General features: G+C 47.3%; 1 protein-coding gene across 1 annotated transcript in view; it reads right to left on the bottom strand.

Annotated features, from left to right (window-relative positions):
• The window catches only part of IL13RA1 (interleukin 13 receptor subunit alpha 1), a 55,347-nt gene extending 36,267 nt beyond the window's left edge, over positions 1–19,080 (bottom strand). The window contains exons 1-4 of the mRNA XM_044235923.1: positions 18,955–19,080; positions 12,726–12,865; positions 5,399–5,537; positions 3,098–3,218 (exon numbers count right to left, since the gene is read on the bottom strand). Coding sequence (XP_044091858.1) covers positions 3,098–3,218; positions 5,399–5,537; positions 12,726–12,865; positions 18,955–19,036 — 482 coding nt within the window. The 5' untranslated portion in view covers positions 19,037–19,080. The remainder of the gene's footprint in view (positions 1–3,097; positions 3,219–5,398; positions 5,538–12,725; positions 12,866–18,954) is intronic.
• Positions 19,081–22,615: the final 3,535 nt, after the last annotated feature.

Consider the following 22,615-nt stretch of genomic DNA (forward strand, 5'->3'; position numbering starts at 1 on the left):
GGACGAGGCCTGCGCTGCGAGGGGACGTGGCATGCTGCCACCGTTCCACTGAAGCATCTGTAGGGCCTGTTTGAGGAACTGAAAGGCACTGGGCACGGGCTGGACGGTAGGATGCCGGAGGGTGGAGGAACCTAGCAGGAGGAGGGGGAGGCTGGGGCCGGACGGGGAGGAAGGAGCCAGGTCAGAAAGGGCTTTTGTCCGTAGTGCTGAGGAGTTGGACCTTATCCCAAAGCCACTGGGGAGCCACTGCGGGACTTTAATGAAAAGAGAAACAATTACCACAAGTGGACAAGTGAAACTATAAAACCTCAAATGAGAATTGTTTATCTCGGGGGAAAAAACAGCCCTGGAGATGGAACCACACACAGTCTCCGTGCTGGCGGGCCTCCCAGGCGGGACTTGGTAGGGAGCGCCCCGCGAAGCCAGGGAGGAGAGTGGGTGCGAAGCCTGCAGGGCCCTGACCAGTCGGTCCTGCGACTCAGGGATCCACAGAGTGCTTTGAGACACCCAAAATACGGCTCATCACGTCATCGGGCAAAATGGACATTCCAGGAGCCAAGGCCATGTTTATCCTCTAGTTTCGGAAGTCCTGCACATGGCCCTCTGCACCCCACTCTCTCAGAGGTAGTCTGAAGGAAGGACAGAAGGAGGGTCAAGGCCATGTGGAGTGCGCACTGCCGATGCAAGCTCTCCCGCTTCCACAGCCTGGTATCACATGCCCCTTCCTCAGCGCTCTTCCCAGCGCCTGCGCTCGGGAAACCCGTGTGTGCAGTCCACCCCCTTCATCTAAGCTCGGGAAACCCGTGTGTGCAGTCCACCCCCTTCATCTAAGCTCGGGAAACCCATGTGTGTAGTCCACCCCCTTCATCCAAGCCCCAGCTGTGTCCTGCCACCACCACCACACCCCCAAGCTCCACCTAGTTTCTAAAGAGAGTCTGTGCCTCTGCTTGCCATCATACACTGCTATTTTTATACAGACAACTGTTGGGTGTGGTTTCTCCCCCTCTATGCTTGAAACCGTATGAGCAAAGAGCCATGTCTCTTAGCTCTGCTGTCTATTCAGCGCTTTACCCACAATGTGTGCCAAATAAAATCTCACTGAATTGAACTGATTAACCTGGTCCTTCCTTCCTTGCTCTGTGGCTATTAACTCCAGGCTTGAAACGAAAGGAAATGCTTGAAGATTAATTTAGAAATGTAACAAAATTTGTGGATGTGCACACTGATTTCAGATATGCTATTATGTGGGGAGCTAACTTACTTTTTTTTTAATAGTTGTTTTCTCATCAGTTCCTCCTTAATTTTTTTTTATTAATGTAGAGTTGACATACAATGTTATATTCATTTCAGGTGGGATGATACCATTTTCCTTTTTTAACGGTACCAATCACTCATATGTTGCTGGTGGGAATATAAAATGGCAGTCACTCTAGAAAATCGTTTGGCAGTTTTCTATAACACAAAATATGCAATTACCATGTGGCCCAGCAATTGTACTCTTGGGCATTTCTTCCAGAGATATGAAAGTTATGCTCACTTAAAACCTGCACATGAGTATTTACAGCAGCTTTATTCATAGCTGCAAACAATTAGAAACAACCAGGATATCCCTCAATGAATAAATGTTTAAACAAACTGGCACATCCATACCAGAGAATAAAAAAAAAAGAAGAGATGAACTACTGATTCAACAACTTGGAGGGACCTCAAGGGTATTACATACAGTTTAAAAAAAAGTCAGCCTCAAACAGTTATATGCTATGTCTACTCTAGTAACATTCTTGAAATGACAAAAATATAGAGATGGAGAACAGATTAGTAATTGCCAGAGGTTAGAGACTTGGGGGAGGGGAAGATGGAGGGGGGTGCTGAAGGGAGGAGGGTATGGGCATAAAATAGCAATTCAGGGGATCCTTGTGGTAATGGAACTATCCTATTATTTATACATGTGATACAATTACGTGGAACTACACACACACATACACATATCATACACACACACGAATGCATGTGACACTGGTGAAATCTGAGTAAGGTGGGTGGACTGGAACCACAGCAACTTTCTGGTTTTGATATCGCCTTCTAGTTATAGGCCATGTTACCTCTGGGAGAACCTGCATGAAGGGTACTCTGGGATCTCCCCGTACATTTTTTGCAACATCCTGTGGATCTACACTTTCACTTTTTTTAAAAGATATTTTGAGAAGGTAGACACCAAAAGCAGATGCACGTTTCACTGAAGCAAACTGCCCATCTTCTTGGGTTTGTAAAAAGAAGATGTGGTATATATACACAATGGAATACCATTCGGCCATAAGAAAATGAGCTCTTGCCAATTGCAACACCATGGATGGACCTAGAAGGTATTGTGCTAAGTGAAATAAGGCAGAGAAAGACAAATACCACAGGATTTCACTTCTGTGTGGAATCTAAAAAACAAACACACTCTTAAATACAGAGAACAAACTGGTGGTTGCCAGAGGGGAGGTGGGTGGAGGGCGGGTGAAACAGACGAAGGGAATTAAAAGGCACAAACTTCCAGGTATAAAATAAATAAGTCAGGGAGATGAAAAGCACAGCATAGGCAATATAGTCAGTAATATTGTAATAACGTGGTATGGTGACAGGTGACAACTGTACTGAGCCCTGAGTAATGGAAAGAATTGTTGAATCACTATGTCGCATACCTGAAACTAACATACATTGTATGTCAATTTATACCTCAATTAAAAATAATGATAAATAGGGGCATCTGGGTGGCTCAGTTTGGTTAAGCGTCCAACTCTTGGTTTCGGCTCAGGTCATGATCTCAGGGTGGTGAGATCGCAAGCCCCGAGTTCGGTTCCATGCTCAGCGGGGAGTCTGCTGGAGATTGTCTCTCTCTCTCTGCCACCCCTCCCTGCCCCCGCCCCCATGTGTTTGTGCTCTCAATCTCAAAATGAGTAAAGAAAATCTTAAAAACAAAAACAAAAAACAATAAAGCCCCCCAAACCAGGCTGTTCTTTTCTCGGTTTGGGTTTTTAAGTAGGTTGGATGGCAGCATGCCCCAAACCATCATGACCCGTCCCTCCCCTGCAGGTCTCCCGCACACACTCACCAGTAGTAGAGGGTATAGTTGGTGTCGGGACTTGCATTCCTCCCAGGGAGCCAAGTACACTTCATGCAGCTCAGGTTGTGCCAGACACATTGTAGCTCAGTCACAGCAGACTCGGGATCACCTAGAAGACCCAGCCCAGGATTTAGGATGCTTCTTGCCCTGTCAGACCAACCCGCCAAACCCTCTGGGGCACGAGGGATGGTGAGAATGTTTTTCTAGAAAGCCAAAGCCTGATCTCTCACCCCATTTTACTCAGAAGGCACCCAGGATGGGGGGCCTGGGTGGCTCAGTGGGTTAAGCCTCTGCCTTCAGCTCTGGTCATGATCTCAGGGTCCTGGGATTGAGCCCTGCATTGGGTTCTCTGCTCAGCGGGGAACCTGCTTCTCCCTCTCTCTACCTGCCTCTCTGCCTACTTGTGATCTCTCTTTCTATCAGATAAATAAATAAAGGGGCGCCTGGGTGGCTCAGTGGGTTAAGCCTCTGCCTTCGGCTCAGGTCATGATCCCAGGGTCTGGAGATTGAGCCCCACATCTGGCTCTCTGCTCAGCAGGGATCCTGCTTCTTCCTCCTCTCTCTCTCTCTCTCTCTCTCTCTGCCTGCCTGCCTCTCTGCCTACTTGTGATCTCTGTCTGTCAAATAAATAAATAAATAAAAATCTTTTTAAATAAATAAATAAAAATCTTAAAAAAAAAAAAGCACCCAGGATGGAGAAAACCCAAACCTAACTTGTTATAATTTTCTTTCTCACCTCCAGATCCCAAGAAAATATCTTTTCTATCATTGAGGGACCCTAACTTTGTATTCCTAACTGGAAAGAGCGTTTCAAGGTTAAATCATATTTCCATGGCAGGAAATGAGTACGGCATTCCTCAATGAATGTGGAAACACAAGCAACCCATATCTCTACCTATCTTTAAAGAAAACAAGTCTACTGAGTTAGAATTTACCTTCCTGTCTTTTGACTGATACTAACACAGCTTGTTTTAAAGACAAAACATTCCTCCTGAAGCAGTCTGGGGGGAAGTAAGTATTAATATAACTCCTGGTAGCTGCTGACTGTGTGGTAGGACTTTGGGAGCTGTATAATCGTTATCATCTCAAGTCTCTACTGTTATAAAGCCTTCTGAGTTAAGACATCATGTTGGGATTCAGGAAGGGGTATTGTCCAGAGACATCCTCAACCATTTTACTGTTGTACTACAAGTTAGGATTTTCAGATTATTTCTTAAACTTCTAAAGAAATGAGAGCAGGGGAAGTAAGTTGTTTTAAACCAGGCTCCCAGCCTCGTGGCAACACTGAATTCTATATTTTTACAAACGAGACTTCATATACTTTTGATCTGTGCAATGCAGGTAGGGGGAAGGGCCTGGAGAACAGGCCACATAGTGCTGAGGTTTGGAATTGGGAGATGGGACCCCTCCAAACACGGGGTGAACTGGGATTCATAGATGAGATGTACCCAGCATTTACTCTTTGCCAGGTGCTATTCTAAGCACCTCACACATACTGACTTCCATAATCCTTTCAACAGTCCTGGGAGGCAGGGACAATCATCAACCCCATTTTATAGATGAGGAAAGTGAAGTGGGTAAGGGCTAAGTCATCTGCTAAAGGTCACGCAGCTGTTCACTGGCAGAGCTGAGACTCTTGGACATCTGGGCTCCAGGAGCCCTGCCCTTCACCAGGATAATCTCTTCCCTGCAAGCAGCCCAAGTGCTAGAAGGAACTAGGTGTCAGGTGGGGGGGGGGCAATGAAACGACTAACCTGACCATGTGAGAGCTTTCCCTAGGGCTTGTCCTGAACTGGAGCTAGGCCAGCAAGCCCATTTTCCTTTTATAACATCTTTCCCCAACTATATCTTGCATATCAAGCTAATCTTTCTATCAAATGAGGAAGAGAGTACTTTGGGTTTCTTTAAGGCACTGGACCTGTAATCTGAAAGCCTAGAGCAACCTACTTGGTTCCCTTCTTCCTCATGAAATGGATCAGGGTGATAATCCATGCCTTGCTGCTTCACAAGATAAGTTCTGAGGCTCAACTTAGGGGAGGGTGTATATGTGCGTATATTACATGCCAAATTATTACATGCTATAGAACTCTGAGGCACAGTTTTTCAAGTCCTGAGCACTTCGAAGGCAGGGACATCCTCATATTTATCACCTAATATACACGTGCCTAGAACTAATCAAACTCAGCAAATATTTGAAAACTGAATGAATTAACGAACACTGAACATAAACACATGGATAATTTGCCTTTATCCCCCAAATTACCAACAAACAGTGCTTTTGGTTGTTACCTTCCGGGGGCGGGGTGCACTTCTCCACCAAAATGCTAGGATTGTCACTTTCACTGGTGCTGCACTGGGACCCCACTTGCAGACAAATCCTCTCGTTCAGGGGTACTTCTTTGGAACGATGGGTTTCAGGAGCAATTTTCTAAGGTTAGGAAATTGTAAAAAGGCATTGCTCTAGCAAACATACAGCAATACACGTAGGTAATAAAACATCAGCATGTTCAAATGTGTTTTAAAAAAGAAAAAAAGGAAGGTTATCAGATGGCATAGGTCAGTGACTATCAACCCACAGTGATTTTGCTCTCTCCGCTCCCCCCATCCTAGGGAACATGCTGGGCTGTCACAACTTAGGAGGGAACTGCCATTGGCCTGTAGTACGTAGAGGCCAAGGATGCTGCTGAACATGGTTCAGTGCCCAGGACAGCTTTGACTCCCCCCACAGCAAAGAATCATCTTGCACCAAATGTCAGTGGTACCACCATTGAGAAACCCCAGGAGAGAGAAAAGACAAATTCCCACATTTTAAATGTATAAACATCATGACATTTGCCTATAAACCTACCATGCTCACACATCAACTGTCTAAAATGTTAAAGGTAACATAATAAGATTATCAAAACTCGGGCGCCTGGGTGGCTCAGTGGGTTGAGCCGCTGCCTTCAGCTCAGGTCATGATCTCAGGGTCCTGGGATCGAGTCCCGCATCGGGCTCTCTGCTCAGCGGGGAGCCTGCTTCCCTCTCTCTCTCTCTGCCTGCCTCTCCATCTACTTGTGATCTCTCTTTCTGTCAAATAAATAAATAAATAAATATCTTTAAAGATTATCAATTGGGCTCTGCGCTCAGCACAGAGCCAGCTTGGGTTTCTCTCTCCCTCTCCCTTTGCCCATCCTCCCTACGCTCCCTCTCTCTAAAAATGAATAAATAAATCTTTTTTAAAAAAATTAACTTCCTAACTAGATGCAGTATATTATCAAGATCAAGATACAAACTCTTTAAGAATCCAGTAATCCTGGGGCACCTGGGTGGCTCAGTGGGTTAAAGCCTCTGCCTTTGGCTCAGGTCATGATCCCAGGGTCCTGGGATCGAGCCCTACATCAGGCTCTCTGCTCGGCGAGCCTGCCTCCTCTCTTTGACTGCTTCTCTGCCTACTTATAATCTCTGTCTGTCAAATAAATAAGTAAAATCTTTAAAAAAAAGAAAGAAAGAAAAAGAAATGAGAAGGGTTAGAAAAACTAAAAAAAAAAAAAAAAAGACTCCAGTAATCCTGGTCACCTGTGACGACAGAAAGGAAAGGAGGGCCTGAGAGACTAAAGAGAGAGTTTTCATTAAACATCTTTCTGTACCGTTTGACCCTTCTGACTCTCTCCCACGAGCATAGAGATTTCAAGAGATGCTACATGCACTGAGTACACCACACCCTTACTCTGTAAAGTAGATGCGCTTGTGGAGCTACAGAAAGCGGACTTCTAGAGAGCATACAGATGTAAGTCACAAATCTGGGCATTACGATTCAGAATAATGAGATTAGAGGGCTGTTAAGGAAATTAACATCTCCCAATCTGAAAAGAGTTGGAATAATTAAGAATGAAGCTGCTTTTAATCAGAGCTCCAAGGAGCTTCCTGTTTTGCAATGGTTTCTGACTCAAGTTGGAGACAGCATTTCCTTTTAGATAAGTGCTGATGGCCTTGAAGTGGAAAATTTGTCAAATTTACTTCTATCTGCCCCCTAAGGAGCTACTCAGCCATTTCCCACGCCTGTGGCCAGCTGAGCATGAGGGCCGCTGTGACGTACCCCCAAACCCAAGGAGTAAGGGTACCCTCAGACAGACAGCTAGCAGACCAACAACTAATGAATCATAAAAAAGACACACACGAAAATCAAGTTAGAGAAACTGAATAGCTCTTAGGCCCAAGCAAGACCGCACTCTGAAAAGGGAGCCAGCTGGTCAGCCCTAAAGAAAAGACAAAGAACGGTATGTATGTGAGCAAACTTCTGGCAGGGAGAAAAGAGGAGGATTTGGCCCCATGGACACTGAATACTTCTATCCCGGCAAAGCTATGCCTACCTTCAGTGAGACCTCTAGCTACTCTTAGACAAGTACATTTTCACAACTAATTTCCGATTCCTTCACAGGAAACCTACTTATCGTCTGGTTTTCTACATAGTTGCTGCCTACAGGGAAGGAACACACCAGTTATGCCAACAGAAAGCTTTCTAGAATGTTTTTTCACCATGATCGTTCTTGTGCCAAATTAAGGAATTGGCCCTTGAGAGATGAATGTGTGCTGGGGAAATGGGGGTTCTCAGCCTGTGAAAGCGAAGGCCAGCCCCAGGATCATGGTAACGGTGGCATGAAAGTTCCAAGTGCAAATTTCACCAAGATCACAATTTTACCAAGCCCAAGTTCTATATACCTCAAAAGGAGCCACTCTGACTCAAGGATCCTCAATAATTCCTGTTTGGAAGATAATTCCTGTCTGTCTTTTGAATAAACCAGGCAGAACATGTATGGTTAAATGCCATAAATCATAATCATCATGGGAAAAACCCCAGTTCTCTTAGTATATTAGATATTGTTCCAGTGAGAAGGCTGAGGAATTTTATTAAGCAAAGATTTTTATCATAATCGAATTTTTTAAGTACTTAATCTGAACCTTGTCCTTGAGGGCATATAAATAACAACTCAGGAGAGAGTCCATAGGGAGAAAAACAAAGTAATTTTTAAAAATCTCTTTCAGGGGCGCCTGGGTGGCTGAGTTGGTTGAGCCTCTGCCTTCAGCTCAGGTCATGATCTCAGAGTCCTGAGATGGAGCCCAGCATTGGGCTCTCTGCTCAGCGGGGAGCCTGCTTCTCCCTCTCCCTTTGCCGCTCCCCCTGCTTGTGCTCTCTTTCTCTCTCTCAAATAAATAAAAATCTTTAAAAAAAAAAAAACTCTTTCAAAGTTTAAGGTAAACAATATTAAGTTGGCATGAAAAAAGTAGAAACCCCAGTTGTCAATGACCACCAAGGGTAGCACATCTCTATCAGACAAGAAACTAAATCCCTCCCCTCGGATCCCGAGGTTGCATGGACGGCTTCCACGTGACTTGCGTGACTTTCGGAGGCGGTGACTCACTCCCCTGGTAGCTGCTGTAGGACGACATTCTGCTCCACCCCTTGGGGAATCTGGGCTTATTTAATTTATCAAAAACCAAGGCCAGCGTCCTGAACTGGACGCTCCCCTCAGGAACAATGTGCATTTGGCTGGATCACACCTTTCCCAATTCCAGATTCCTTTCTCAGTAGAAAAAGAGCGTGGGCCTCAGCTTCTGCCCCTCTGGATACCTGGATCGAACAACAGCTTTGTAATTTATTCACCTAGTGAGACTTGCTATCTCTGGGTGATGAAAGAGATCTAATCTGACGCCAAAGCACATAAATCAACATTCTTTTAACAACACTAAGCCGAGAAAACAAAAACAAAAACAAAACTTGATGCCAGATCCTCCTTCTACTTGCCAGATTGGGAAACTATTAGATACTGCTAAAACAATGGTGGAGGGCAGCCACTTAAAACTGAGCCTGTATTCTTAGAAAAATCATCTGTGAATCCGCAGCTCCTGTGTTAATGATCCTCCAGTCTGAAGACTGAAAACAACCTCAAGGTTTTATCTCACTTAGCAACTTAGGATCTTTAGACAGTCACCTAAGCCCCCCAACATGTACAAACTAAGCCAAAGCTGCTCCTTCAATATGCTTCAAAGGGCATATGCACCCCAGTTTTGTCTGACGATGCTAATGCTTTGTCTGAAGGATGGAGAGGGGAGAGCGAGATCACTCCTGCCATTCACTGTCAGCCTCGGGGTTATAAACCTCAAAAGGCTGGCCAGGAAATCTCCCATCACCGCTTACAAGGGATAATCCATGTTCACCAGGATGCAGCGATGGCCATTACCACAGCCATCAACACCGTCACATGGCTGGAATATAAAGGAGCAGGCCTTAGGCAGAGGTCACCCTTTGTGGTTTCCATCTGGTCTCTTCAGTGGCAAAATGGAAGGTAATATTAGGTTGAACCATATGACCTAAAGAAGCAACAGTTTCATGTGATTCAACCTAACAATAATAATAATTTTAAAAGCTGACAGTGACTGAATGCTGATGTGGTGTCAGGTGCATTACGAACACCATCTCCTTGAACACATGCACCACTCACACAAAGTAGGTCCTACCCCAGCATTTCACAAACAAGGAAATGAAGGCTCAGAGAGGTTAAGTGACTTGCTCAGGGTCACACACCTCCGAAAGGGGAAGAGACAAGTGTTCAAACCCAATGCTGTCTAATTCCATTGCCTCCTAAAGTCACTTTCAACTCTAAATGTCTGTGTCTACACTTCGGGAACGAGCCCCGTTTCTAGGCTAGACCACCACCATGTCTCCCCGATCGATCCTCAGGTATGTACAGGGCTAGTGAATATGGCCCTGTTAGGAAACAAAGGTGACCTCTCCTCAGTTTCAACGAGATACTCAGGCAAAGCACTTAAAGGTCTTTCCTGGAATTTCTCAAGGCTGAACTAGGAAAGTTGCCACCAAGAATCCAAATGCCTACAGCCCCTCCCTCTTTAGGAATAAGAGGAAGCCAACAGTTTAAAAAGGGGAACTCAACTCCTGAAAGTATTACAGTCTTCTGCACTGAGAGCATCTCTTTTTTCTTGTTTGTTTGCTTTTTTTTTTTTTTTAAGATCTTATTTACTTCTTTGACAGAGAGAGGGAGAGAGATCACAAGGTGGGGGGGGCGGATCAGGCTCCCTGCTGAGCAGACAGCCCAACTCGGGACTCGAGCCCAGGACCCTGAAATCATGACCTGAGCCAAAAGCAGAGGCTTTAACCCACTGAGCCACCCAGGCGCCCATTTGCTTTTTTTTAATTGAAGTATAGTTGACCAATAACGTGATAGTCATTTCCAGTGTACAACATAGTGATTCCACATTTACATACCTTACTCAGTGATCCCCACAGTAAGTCTAATTACCATCTGTCACCACACAGTTATTACGAAATTATTGGTTATATTCCCTTTGCTGTACTTTTCATCTCCATGACTTAAAATTTATTTTAAAACTGAAAGTCTGTATGACTTAATTCCCTTCACGTACTTCACCCATTCCCCCCCATCCCCAGCAACCATCAGTTTGTTCTCCGTATCTATGAATCTGTTTCTGTTTGATTTTGTTTGTTTCTTTTATTTTTTGACTCCACAAGAGTGCAATCATATGGTATTTGTCTCTGGTTCCATCCATGGTGTCACAAGTGGCCACATTTCGTTCTTTTTTAAGGCTGAGTAAATATATATATATATATATATATATATATATATATATATCCCACAACTTCTTTATCCATTCATCTATCAATGGACACTTAGATCATTGCTTCTATCCCTTAGCTATTACGAATCGGCCATTGTAAATGATGCTGCAATAAATATAGGGCTTCATGTATCTTTTTGAATGGGTGTTTTCATTTTCTTCAGGTATATACCCAGAAGTGGAATTGCTAGATCATAAGGCAGTTCTATTTTTAATTTTTTGAGGAACCTCCACTATTGTTTTCCATAGTGGCTATACCAATTTACATTCCCAACAATAGTGCAAGAGGGGTTCCCTTGTCTTCACATCCTTGCCAACACTTAAGATTTTGTTATTAAATAATCTCTACAGCCAATGTGGGGCTCAAACTTACAACCCTGAGATCAAGACTTGCATACTCCACTGACCGAGCCAGCCAGATGCCCTGATATTTCTCGTCTTTTTAATACTAGCCATCCTGACCTAGTAGATACTGCTAGGTGATTTGTCTAATTGTGGTTTTGATTTGTATTTCCCCAACGGTGAGTGATATTAAGCATCTTTTCACATGTCTGTTGGCCATCTGTACGCCTTCTCTGGAAAAAAGTCTATTTAGGTTTAGAGAACCTCCTTTAAAATGCAAATACTTCTGGGGCACCTGGGTGGCTCAGTTGGTTAAAAGGCTGACTCTTGATTTTGGCTCAGGTCATGATCTTAGGGTCCTGGGATTGAGGCCCCTGTTTGTCCATGCTCACTGGGGAGTCTGCTTGAGGATTCTCTCTCCCTCTCCCTGTGAGCATCCCCACTGCACTCTCTCTATAAAATAAATAAATCAATCAATCTTTACAAAAATAAATAAAATGCAAATACTTCTGAGTAGCCTCAGTTCTTCATCAGTGAACACCTGAGCTATAATGAGCACTTCAGCAGGAAAGGAGCACGAATGGCAGATTAGCAAGTTTCTCTCCAAAGGAAGAACTTTTTCCATCCTCAATTTATTAAGCTTTCACACATGTTATTTGTCATGTCCCAGGAAGCCAGGGAAGTGAGTACAGCCATACTTTACACAGCAGGAAACTGAGGCTCAGAGAGGTTAGGTAACTTGCCCAGGCCACACAGACAGCTGAGTGGTCCACCAACTAGAACCCAGTTCTGACTCTCCGTGCCACCGAGGTGCATGAACCTGATTCACGGAGCCAAAGCCCTGTCACTAATATCAACTTCTCATTCAGCCTCCTCATGATTCTGGACGAATTCAACCCCTAATGTCCCTGACCTCCCCCCTCACTGAAAGAAGGCATAAAGATATAAAACAGTTTTGGACAGATGATCTGATGCTTTGAAGAAGCTGTCGAAGAGAAGGGGATGCAAGCTGATTAGGCCTGAGCGAAAATTCTGTTGAATAAGACTATCATAAAGAATCTACAAAAAAAAAAAAAGAATCTGAAAGGATCCAATCCTGTTAACAAAAATTCACTTGTGCCAGCTGTCCACATCTAAGTGGGAAGGCTGAATGTTCCCCTCATTTTTCGTCGGGCATCGGGAAACCTAGTCAACCCTATCTGCCCGGGACATCTTACTTTCTCACTTGCCATGTGGCCATTCACTCCAGTGTTTGCATGGTTCTTGCATATCTGTGCGCATGTCATTAGCAAGACAGTGAACACATGGTCTGCATACAAGGCGACAGGCAGGAACACGGGAATACATTTTCACATAATTGTTTGTTGAGTGCCTACTGGATAAAAGATATCTGGCATTTCCTAACAAAGTAATCTCACTGCATTTGGTTATCAGATAATGAGCAAATATTTTCAAATGTTCAAATGCTCAGCTTTTTCTTTCCCAACAATCTTTTCATAGTCATTTTCCCAGGTAAAATTGGGACACGACCCAAAACAAAATTCCCACTTTGAAGTAAGATTAGAATTCCGTTTATTCTTGGCTCCAGTTCATAGTGTTCACTTTACCTCATCAGTACAATACGTTCTAGAACACTCACCTTATCCTGCTTGTTGTCAAAGTGACTAAAATACCGTAAGGTGCAATTCGGGCTGGCTCCTTCAGGAGGATCCCATGTCCATATGACCGTGCAGAGGTTTTCAACAGAAACACTCAAATTCGTCACAGGTGGCTGGGTTTCTGCTCAAATCAAGCACAAGAAATAAATTTATCAACATCAGCCAGCGTTTTCAGTAGGCCATGAAAGCCATTCCTCCCAGTCTTAGATGCCAAGAAGAATAAAACTAACAACAGCCTAGAATTTATTGAGCCAGGCACCGTTCTAAGTACTCTTCCCACTAATCCACTGGCTCGTCACAACCGTCACAACTCGTCACAACTATCAGCTCATCTTAAAGATGACGTGACCGAGGACAAGAACACTGAGTCACTTGCCCCATGTCCCATAGCTCATAAACGGCAGAGCCAGGATACATACCCAGAAAGTGCCTCCAAGGCCACATTTTTTTTTAAGATTTTTTTTTTATTTGACAGGGAGACACAGCGAGAGAGGGAACACAAGTAGGGGAAGTGGGAGAAGAAGAAGCAGGCTTCCCGCTGAGCAGGGAGCCCGCTGCGGGGTTTGATCCCAGGACCCTGGGATCATGACCCTAGCCGAAGGCAGACGTGCAACAACTGAGCCACCCAGGCACACCCCAAGGCCACATTCTTAACTACCGGCTAGAGTGTGGACAAAGGGAAGAGTATGGTCTTAAATTTCCCTTTCCCTCCTGCAGGAGTTTGGGGTTCCCTATGCCTGGGATCGACACCTCACTCGACACAGCCACTTCAATCTCCGCAGCTCCGCGGGTGAGTTCAAGCAGCACATCTTTCATCGTGCTTGCTAACATGACCTGGCTAACTGTTGTTATAACTTTTCCGAAGAAGTACTGAGGAAGATTGAATAGTTCTTGTTGCTCCCCTGAGGTCTGACACTACGCAGCTGGGACTGTAGCTTTGACTAATCTGAAGAGGGAAGAGAGAGGAGGAGAAACTGAACCAGTGTCTTAAAAATGTGTTTCATTTGGAGAAAACCCACCACTGCCTCTACCAAAATATTTACTGACCCTATTATTTTGGACCAGCTCTATCATCAGTGAAAGGAGTTTTAATGCTTGCCAAAAACAGGGAAAGGCACAGAGCAGGGGTTGGGGGAATGAAACATCATTTCAAACTTTGTCAACAGCCCCAGTGACCAGAAATACCAGAATTGTCCCCTAGAAACTGGATGAGGACCATACAGGGGCTCTCTGTCCTATCTTGGCAAATTCTCTGTAAATTAAAAATTATTCCAAAATGAAGTTTATTAAACAAGTTAAAAAAGGAAAACCAATCCCTCCAAATAGTCCAACGTTGCAAATGTAATCATTAGGAATTACTTATGGGCCATAGTTGTCTTAATTTGTCAACCTGCAGAGTTGTATCTTATACACTGTGCCACTACTCTGGAGGGCACTGGGCCTCTCACATAATCCGTAACTACTTATACCATTATCTTCCTCTTTAACGGGACCAAAAAAGCCTTTTGTCCCCAAACTGTTGCCCCAGAGGCATTACGTAGTTGGCATTTCCCCAAAGGTCAGTTGTATTCATAGTAGCCTGCAAAGGCCCTGGACTCACCATACTCATTCCCTCTTTCCCGACTCTTCCCCCATTAGTTTTTCCACAAGGCTGACCAAAGGCCCAACTGTGGGGGGAAGCAGAAAATTCCTACTGCACTGCATCAGAACCCAGCTCTTGTCTGGAAGCCCCCATGGCTCGGGCAACAGAGCTAACGTGAGGATTCGAAGCGATGACTGGCGAGTACAGCCATTTTGGTCTTTCTAACATCACATGGATGAAATTTTTGAAGACAAATCATTCGTCAACTACAGACCCCTTAATAAAACCTTTGTGCTGGGACAGCTGGGTGGCTCAGTCGACTGAGAGCCAGACTTGGTTTCAGCTCAGGTCGTGATTTCAGGGTCGTGAGATAGAGCCCCGTCATGGGCTCCCCGCTCAGCATGGAGTCTGCTGGAGATTCTCTCTCCCTCTCTCTCTGCCCTTCCCTCCCAACCCCTCCCTTTCTCTGTCTCTCTCAAATAAATCTTAAAATAAACAAATAAATACATAAACAATAGAAAAATAAAAACTTTGTTCCTCCTGAAGACTCTAATCTACTTTAGCCTTATCGGCCTTATTCTGTACTTTCCAGAAACAGAGTGCAGCAAACTTGCTGATGCTCTACCTTCCCATCCCCGCAAAATTAAAGCCCTGATTTAAAAAAAATACTACCTATTTACGGTTCACATAAATCACACTTCAATTTTCAAGGCGACTTATAAAATCTACTTTTTAACTTCAGTATTTTGCTAGAACAATGGGCCGCATGATTCCTAATCTCTCCAGTGGGTTTATTTTTCTCCATCTGTTCTAAAGTGTCTTTTAGTTAAACCTTCTAATTGGTTTGCATTTTTAGGCTACTTGTGGCTAACTGCCATCTTTTTTTTCTGCCTGATGGTTCCTTCCATTTCCCTTGAGATTTTTCTACTTCTTATACTTTAAAATACACTCACACATGAGCGCGTGCACAGACACACACATCTGGAAAGTTAAAATATAGTCTCCAAAGTTTAAATATACATGAATGCATGTGTATATATGTATGACACACTGAGATATGTACATATATAAGTGCTGACTGTACTTCTAAAAGATCTCTGACAGTTCCTCATGTGTAAGACATAATATAATCTCAGTACAGTGCAGGACTAAGAGCATGGACTCTGGAGCCCGACAGCCTGAGTTCCTGTCCCAGCTCTGCTACGTAGTAGGTGGCAAGTTACTTAACCTCCTCCCTCTGCTCTAGTTTCCTTAGGTACAACACAAGCATGAAAATAATAACCCAACAGAAAAGGGTCATTGTGAGGATGAAATGAGTCAATACAGATAAAATGCTCCAAACGGTGCCGGGGCTGGAGCGAGTGCTATGTCAATGTTAGCTATCTACCTTCTTTTTGAAGAAACAAAACAGCTCTCAACAGTTGCTTTGGTTGTCTGTGAGATGGACCCGTCTGTGGGACAGAACAAGTCAGACATCGAATTTCAACTACTTCTTAAAGGTTGATCATTGCCTTCAGAAAGGGGAATGGGCAGGCGGGAGGGACTCAAGTGGGTCACCCCTCCCCACGCCCCCCCCGACTCAACTTCAGACCTCGAGTGAGTCTGTACAGTTACCTAGCACAGCATCCCATTCTACTTAGGACACAGACCGTGCTCTTTCTAATAAGGCGTGTTGCTTAGCGATTCGTTTTTGCTCTCTCCTATTCCATCCCAAGAGCTGGCAGAGGCATGCCTATTCCCGGAAAAGTTAAGGAAATCACAGTCATATATGAGTCACCGCCTCCTTCCCTTACATCTAGTCAGTCATCAATGTCTATCCCTTTCTTCTTGTAACGACTCTCTTAATCATTCCAACCACACCAGAGTGCTCTGCTGGGCCCCGTGAGGCAGGCGGACACCAGTTAAATCTCAGCCCTGGACAGGAGGTATTCACAACACATCTGTCTAGGGGACATCTTCAACCCCAGAGCCCCGTGTAGCTTTATACTCCAGCGATTCCTGTCACCCGGGTGAGTCTCCATGCTTGCTTCTCCTCTGCTGTCATTTCCCCACACTGTGCCCCGCTAGGGCCTTCATGGGCAAACGACACTCTTCTGCCTGGACTGACTTTGCCAACGCACCCTCCTGCCCAGACGGGCTACTCGTTGCCCACAGAGGGAGCAAGACCCTCTCCCCCACACTCCTGCGTCCAGGCTCCTGCTAGTCTCCCCCACCTAGGAAGAACTTCTCCACCCACTCAGATTCCCCCCATCCTGAAGGTCTAGCTCAAGTTTTTACCACTTCCACGCAACTGCCAGCCCTCACAGCTCTCCCTCTTCCGATGCCTACAGTGCTTAGGGTTTGGACCACATGCCATGGCAATTATAAAGCGAGTCTCCAATACACAGTCAATCACTTCATAACCGATGACCTTATACAACTGTTCAGGGGTCCCAACCAGTCCTGCCCTGCAGCTCTGGGAGGTGCTCAGCTCCTCTCCCAGCCAAGGACCCCCTCTCCCTTCGACAGAGGGAGGCACTGAATACCATGGTAAAGAGCGTGACCTCTGGAGTCATACCACGTACCCCACGAGACCTGGAGCAAGGCTCTGAACCTCACCATGCCTCAGCTACCTCATGTACAAAGTGGGGACTCACAGCAGTGCCTACAGTATAGGATTTGTGTAAAGATGAAATGAAACAACATAAATGGAAAAACTCAGAACACTGCCCTGCACAGGAGTATCTTAAACAGTATATAAATGCTAGTTGTGGTTATTAACTCATGACACCACATGGCCCAGCAGCCTGAAGAGACTAAACAAAGCCAGTAACCGAATCATATTTATGAACACCGAGAAGCTTAGAGCTAGGAAGGGCCCTCGGAATTTACGGATCACAAAACTGCCACGTGAGCACGGGGAAATCATCAGCCCAGAGCTCCACAGCTGGTAAATGTCAGAGCATGAAAACTTAAGTCCCATTTTGTTGTTTTTCCTTCACCATATCTCCTTGCGAGTCTCTCAGTATTTCTAATGGGAAAAGAGGTTCTGTATTCTAAGTTACCAAGTTCGCAATGAACCGCTGAGACAAAATGTGATTAAGTGGGGGTGGCAGGGGATGATCTAGAAGGCCAGCTGTTGTTTCAGGTGTGTGTGTGTGTGTGTGTGTCTGTAGGAGGGAAGGTGTTGCTGCAGGACGGTGAAAATCAGGACCCTTAATGAGTGGGGTGACCCTCAACCAGTCCCTTCCTTTCTCTGGACTGAGCTTCCACGTATGGTTATAAGACTCCGATCCCCGCCCCCACCTGAACTGGAGGCAGGTGAGGGGGGGGGCAGCAAGGTTTAGGCTGTACCCTCTAAGGTTCTCCACGAACCCCCAGAGCCTGGCTCAAGGCTAAACAACGCAGACGCTTGAATAATTATTAACTGGAAACCTCAAACCTGCCTATGGCCTCCACTCTAAATGCCACCTTTCAGTAAAGGCTTCCCGCTTCACCCTATTTATAATGGCAAACCCCTTCTCCGCTTCGTTATTCTTGATTGTACTTGGCGCCATCTGACATACCTGATATTTTACTTCCCGCCTCCCCCCGCCCCCGGAGGCCTCTGCCAATAACACAGAAGCCGTATAGGGCAGGGGCTTCGTCTGCGGCACTCACCCCCCCCCCATCCTCAGCCCCTAGAACACCACCTGGCACAGAGCGGACTGCATTCGTTTTGTTGACTGAATCAATAGAGAGCATCGAGATTGCCCAATCAGCATTTCAACTTGGGTTTCAAAGCACCACGCACTGGTGAAAAGCCAATGGGCAAACTGTGGGTGTTTGTGTCAATATGGTAATAAAAGCTCTCTAATTTGGAGCTGCTATTGTCACCCAACGTGACCAGGCTACTGGAGCAGGGAGCTGTCCAGGAGGAAGTCATTCTACTCTTCCCGGCAGAACTCTGCCCGGTTGATTAATGAAATGTTGCAGCACAGGGTGAGGGGTACACACGAACCCGCGGGAGTACCCTGGCAACTTTCCTGCAAACCGACAATTATTTCCAAATACAAGGGTCATTAAAGAAACAAGGCGTGCACCCGGATGCTGCTCCGGGTTTCCAAACGGGTTTCTCAAACTCCAGAGGAAGCCGTAGCCCTCACGTCCCTTATTCTCCGAGGACGGCGGTCTTCTGGAGCTCCTTTCAACTCCACCCCCGCACTCGACCGGCGGGGTCCCAGGCAAGGAGCCCCGGGGCGATTCCCCGCTTGCCCGGACCTCGGTCGCCGACCCCGCCGCCTCCCGGCCCCCTCATCCCCACCCGGGTGACCGGCCGGGTCTCGGCCCGCCGCCCTCCGACACCGCGGGCAAGCTTCTCTCCCGCGCCTGGGCCCCGAGCTCCCCGGCTCTTCCCGACGACGCGAGGGAAGTGAGGCGGCGAGTCGTCGTCCCGCTCCGCCACCCCCCGCCGCCGCCGCCCGCGACCTGGAAATGCCCCGTCGCTCCCGCCCCCCCCCCACTCGAACGGGGCGCCTCAGGCTGCGGTCCCCGAGCACTGAGCGTCGTGAGGTGAACGCGCCCTCCCTCGCCGCAGCACCCCGACCCCTCTCGGCCGCGACCCCAGCCGCCCCCCTCGGTCGCCGCCCCGGGCCCGCGGCCGCACTCACCGGTGGGCGCGGCGCCCCCGCCGCCGCCGCCGGCGCAGAGTAGCAGCGCCCACAGCCCGCAGAGCCGCGCCGGCCGCGCCATGCAGCCCCTCTCGTCGGAGCCCCGCCGGGCTGCGAGGCTCGGCAGTCTCCGCCTCCTTCGCTCCCTCTCCCACTTCCCGGCTCCACCGCCCGGGAGACTAGGGGCCGGCGCAGACCGGAAAGGCCGCTCCGCCCACCCGCCGCAGGTAACCCGAGCCGCGAGCCGCGGGCGGAGGGGGCGGGACGCCCGGGCCCCCGCACCTCCCGCGCCTCGCGCCGCGTCACACCTGGCCCCCGCCGCCGCCGCCGCCGCCGCCCCGCCGCCCCGCCGCCCCGCCGCCGCCGCCCCGCCGCCCCGCCGCTCCGCGCCGACCCCTCCGGAGCCGGGCTCGGCTCTGGCCAGACTGAACTTCCTCGAGCACGTCGCGGCCCAGCCCAGGCGCCCGCCGGTCCCGCCCTTCGCGCGCCCGCGCCAGCCCGGCCGGCGCCGCCTGTGCGCGCGGACCTGCGGGGCCCGGGTCGCGGGGGACTGGGCTTCCCCGCCTCCAACTATCCCCCTTCCCCCACCAACCCGGGCACCGGGGCAGGGCCACCGACCGGAAGGAGTCCCGAGACGTGGCTCCCAGTCGTCGGTCTCTGAGCAGCTGTTTGCAAAACTCTTGACTCCAGCCTTCCTAATCCCACCACCACCTCCCAGGGTGGGCCCGGGCCCAAGACCCAAGACCCAAGAGGGGACTCAGCAGGGGCGTGCTGGGCGGAAAGGCCGGAAGATGTGTTGGAAAAGTGGTAATACATAATATTGAGAAGGGGGTGGTGGTGGGGAGCAAAATGTTAAATGGGAACGACGGTGCCATACCATGTCCAGTACTTGCATTCTGAAAAGCACATAACCAACTTTCTAGGTATTTCTTATTCATGGGTTTAGAGCCAGAAGGGTGAGTCAGAAGGACACACGTTGAACACAGAAAGTGGGTGACTACGAAGGTCAATGAGGCTGGGGATGGAGGAGAAAGGGAACCCCTATTTCTTCTTGCTGCTGTAACCAATTACTGTATGTGTGGTGACTTGAGACGGGTTTTTTTTAGAGTTCTGCAGGTCAGAAGTCTCACCGGGCCAAAATCAAGGCGTGAGCAGAGCTGTGCTCTTTCTGGGGGTTCTGAGAGAGAAGCAGTATTTAGTTTCTCCAGGTGGCCCACGCCGCTGCTCAGGTTGCTTCTCTTGACTCAGGCCCTCCTGCTGCATTTTTTCATTAATAAAAACCTTCGTGATTAGATTGGACCTACCAGATCATCCTCATCTCAAAATCCTTCACTGAATCGCATTTACGGAGTCCCTTTTGCCATATAAAGTCACATATCCACAGTTCACTGGGACCAGGGAATGGAGATCTTTGGGGAAGGGTGTTACTCTCTCACCAGCCCCCCAAAAAGGATCACATCTGGATACATGATGAGACCCACTAATGTAGGTGTATTTCGGTTGAATTAAGCCAATGTATACAGAAATCTGTTGCCAAAAAATACAGCAGTCAAAATGCTGATAACACACCTAATCTCCTTTAACATATTGGAAGCAAAGGCCTCACTCTGAGAATTATGGCCCTCAAGTTCAAAAAGTATTTGCTGTCCTTCCAGGAACTGGGGGAGCCACTAATTAAAAGCAGGCCCTGCCAGCAAAGAGCTGCCACCAGTGTGGGGGGCTCCCATAAGGACAAAAGCAAGGAACTATGGGGCACAAAGAAGGGGTGCCTTCTGGGACAGAAGGGGCAAAGGAGGCTTCCAGGAGGCAGGCCTGCCTGCATGGAATCTCGAGATAAGTCTTGCGTTCAAGGTTCAGAATCCCTCCTTGTCTGCATGTGCTACTGAACAACATTGTGGTTATGAAAACACTTTGTAAACTGTGGAAGTTGGTAGAACTGAGAGATATTACTGTTATTTCTAAATCCCCCTGCAAACCGGATAGCCAGTCTCTAACCTAAGACCCCTTCCCCCCCCCTCCCCGTCACCATCACCACACACATCCACTTGTTGACATTTGCTCTAAACATTATACAACAAGTTTATAGTAACATTTCCAAAATGATTATGTCATCGGCCTTTTATAAAGTCTCCACTTGGAACAGGAGCCCCTGGGGACTGGCTTAGTGCCATCATGGGCACTGTCTGGCATAGACTGAGCGAGTGCCTAATGAAATGAAGTGTAATGGCAGCAAATGATTAGCAAAACAAGGGTCACAACTTGTCATTAGCCTCCAGAAAAGGCCCTGAGAATTGTGAGTGTGGTGAGGCAAAAGACAAAGGGCAGTGGCATGACCATAATAGTACTGGGCTGCTGACCATGAGTACAAGTGTTCTAGACAGTTCCACTTCCCTATACCCTAAACGTCAAGCCACGTTTAAAAAAAAAAAAAAGATATTTTGGAGGGAGTGGGGAGACTTAGGAATGCTGTTTTTTCAACATCAATCTTTTATTTGTAAATTGTCTTGTACTTTTACTCAGAGAGCGTTTCAGATTGCATTAGCCCACTGCTCTGGTGTGTGCGAAGATGAAGACAAATGGACGGCTTTCTGAGAATTGCAATAAACACCTCTTATTGGGGCTTTGTGTAATCCGAGTCATGAAGAGTCCACATCAAGTTTAGCTTTAATTCGTAATTCATTGAGCCCCTGATGATTTGGGTGTGAGATTACCCATCGTCTTTCTTTCCCCTTTGGCCCCCAGGTGGCTGAAACTCTGGACTCCCCCCTAGGTACCTCGGCCACTCCAGCTGGCTTTTTGGATCTTTACTCTTTTCACTAAGGCTTCCTCCTTTTTTGTGAGTGGAGTTAGAAAAGGGTACAAGCAAGAAAATAGCTGGGGTATGGGGGTGGGGAAGAACAATGTTCCTCTTTCCGAAGTCAGGTCTCCTTCCAGGCAGTTAGAAACACCCTCCTGAATTCATAAAGGACAGAGACGCCAGCATATATACCAAGGGCTTAACTAAGACTTCAGGCCCCTTAAATAAAAATCTCACAAAGGGTCTTCTGCCTTTTATCAGGCCCAAACCGAATAGATACTCATCGCCACCACGGTGTGAAGAAAAAAAGGGAAACAGCAAATAGGGAATTTCCCTTCTTCTGACACTAAGCCTTGGCTCCCTGCGATGGTTGATTTGTCCTCAGGGGACATTTGGCAATGTCTGGAGATATTTTTGGTCGTCCCCACTTGGGGTGGGGGTGGTGCTACTGGTATCTAGTGGGTAGAGGTCAAGGATACTGCTAAACTGCACAAGCCCCCCACCACCCCAGCCAAGAATTATCCAGCTCAAAATGACCATGGTGCCGAAGTCGAGAAACCCTGAGCTCGTGTACTCTGTTATATTTGTACTTGGCCCCTAACCATCCATTGTCCTCGTGCCCACCGAGAATTAGTGAGAGGTTGACGCTCTAAGTGTTTAACCTTGACACGTTCCTTTCCTGCATCTGGTGTGCGCGTGGCTTCCCCGCCCAACCGTCATCCAGCTGCGCAGTCGCTTCTATCACAAAACACCTCTCAGGTCAATTCTCCCCCTTCCTCGCCTCCACGGGTCTCTTCAGGTCCTTATAGCCTTGCCCTTATACAGTCGCAAGGGTCTGCACATCTCCCCTCCATGAGACGAATC

The sequence above is a fragment of the Neovison vison genome, chromosome X, assembly GCF_020171115.1.
Source record: "Neovison vison isolate M4711 chromosome X, ASM_NN_V1, whole genome shotgun sequence".
Lineage (NCBI taxonomy): Eukaryota > Metazoa > Chordata > Mammalia > Carnivora > Mustelidae > Neogale > Neogale vison.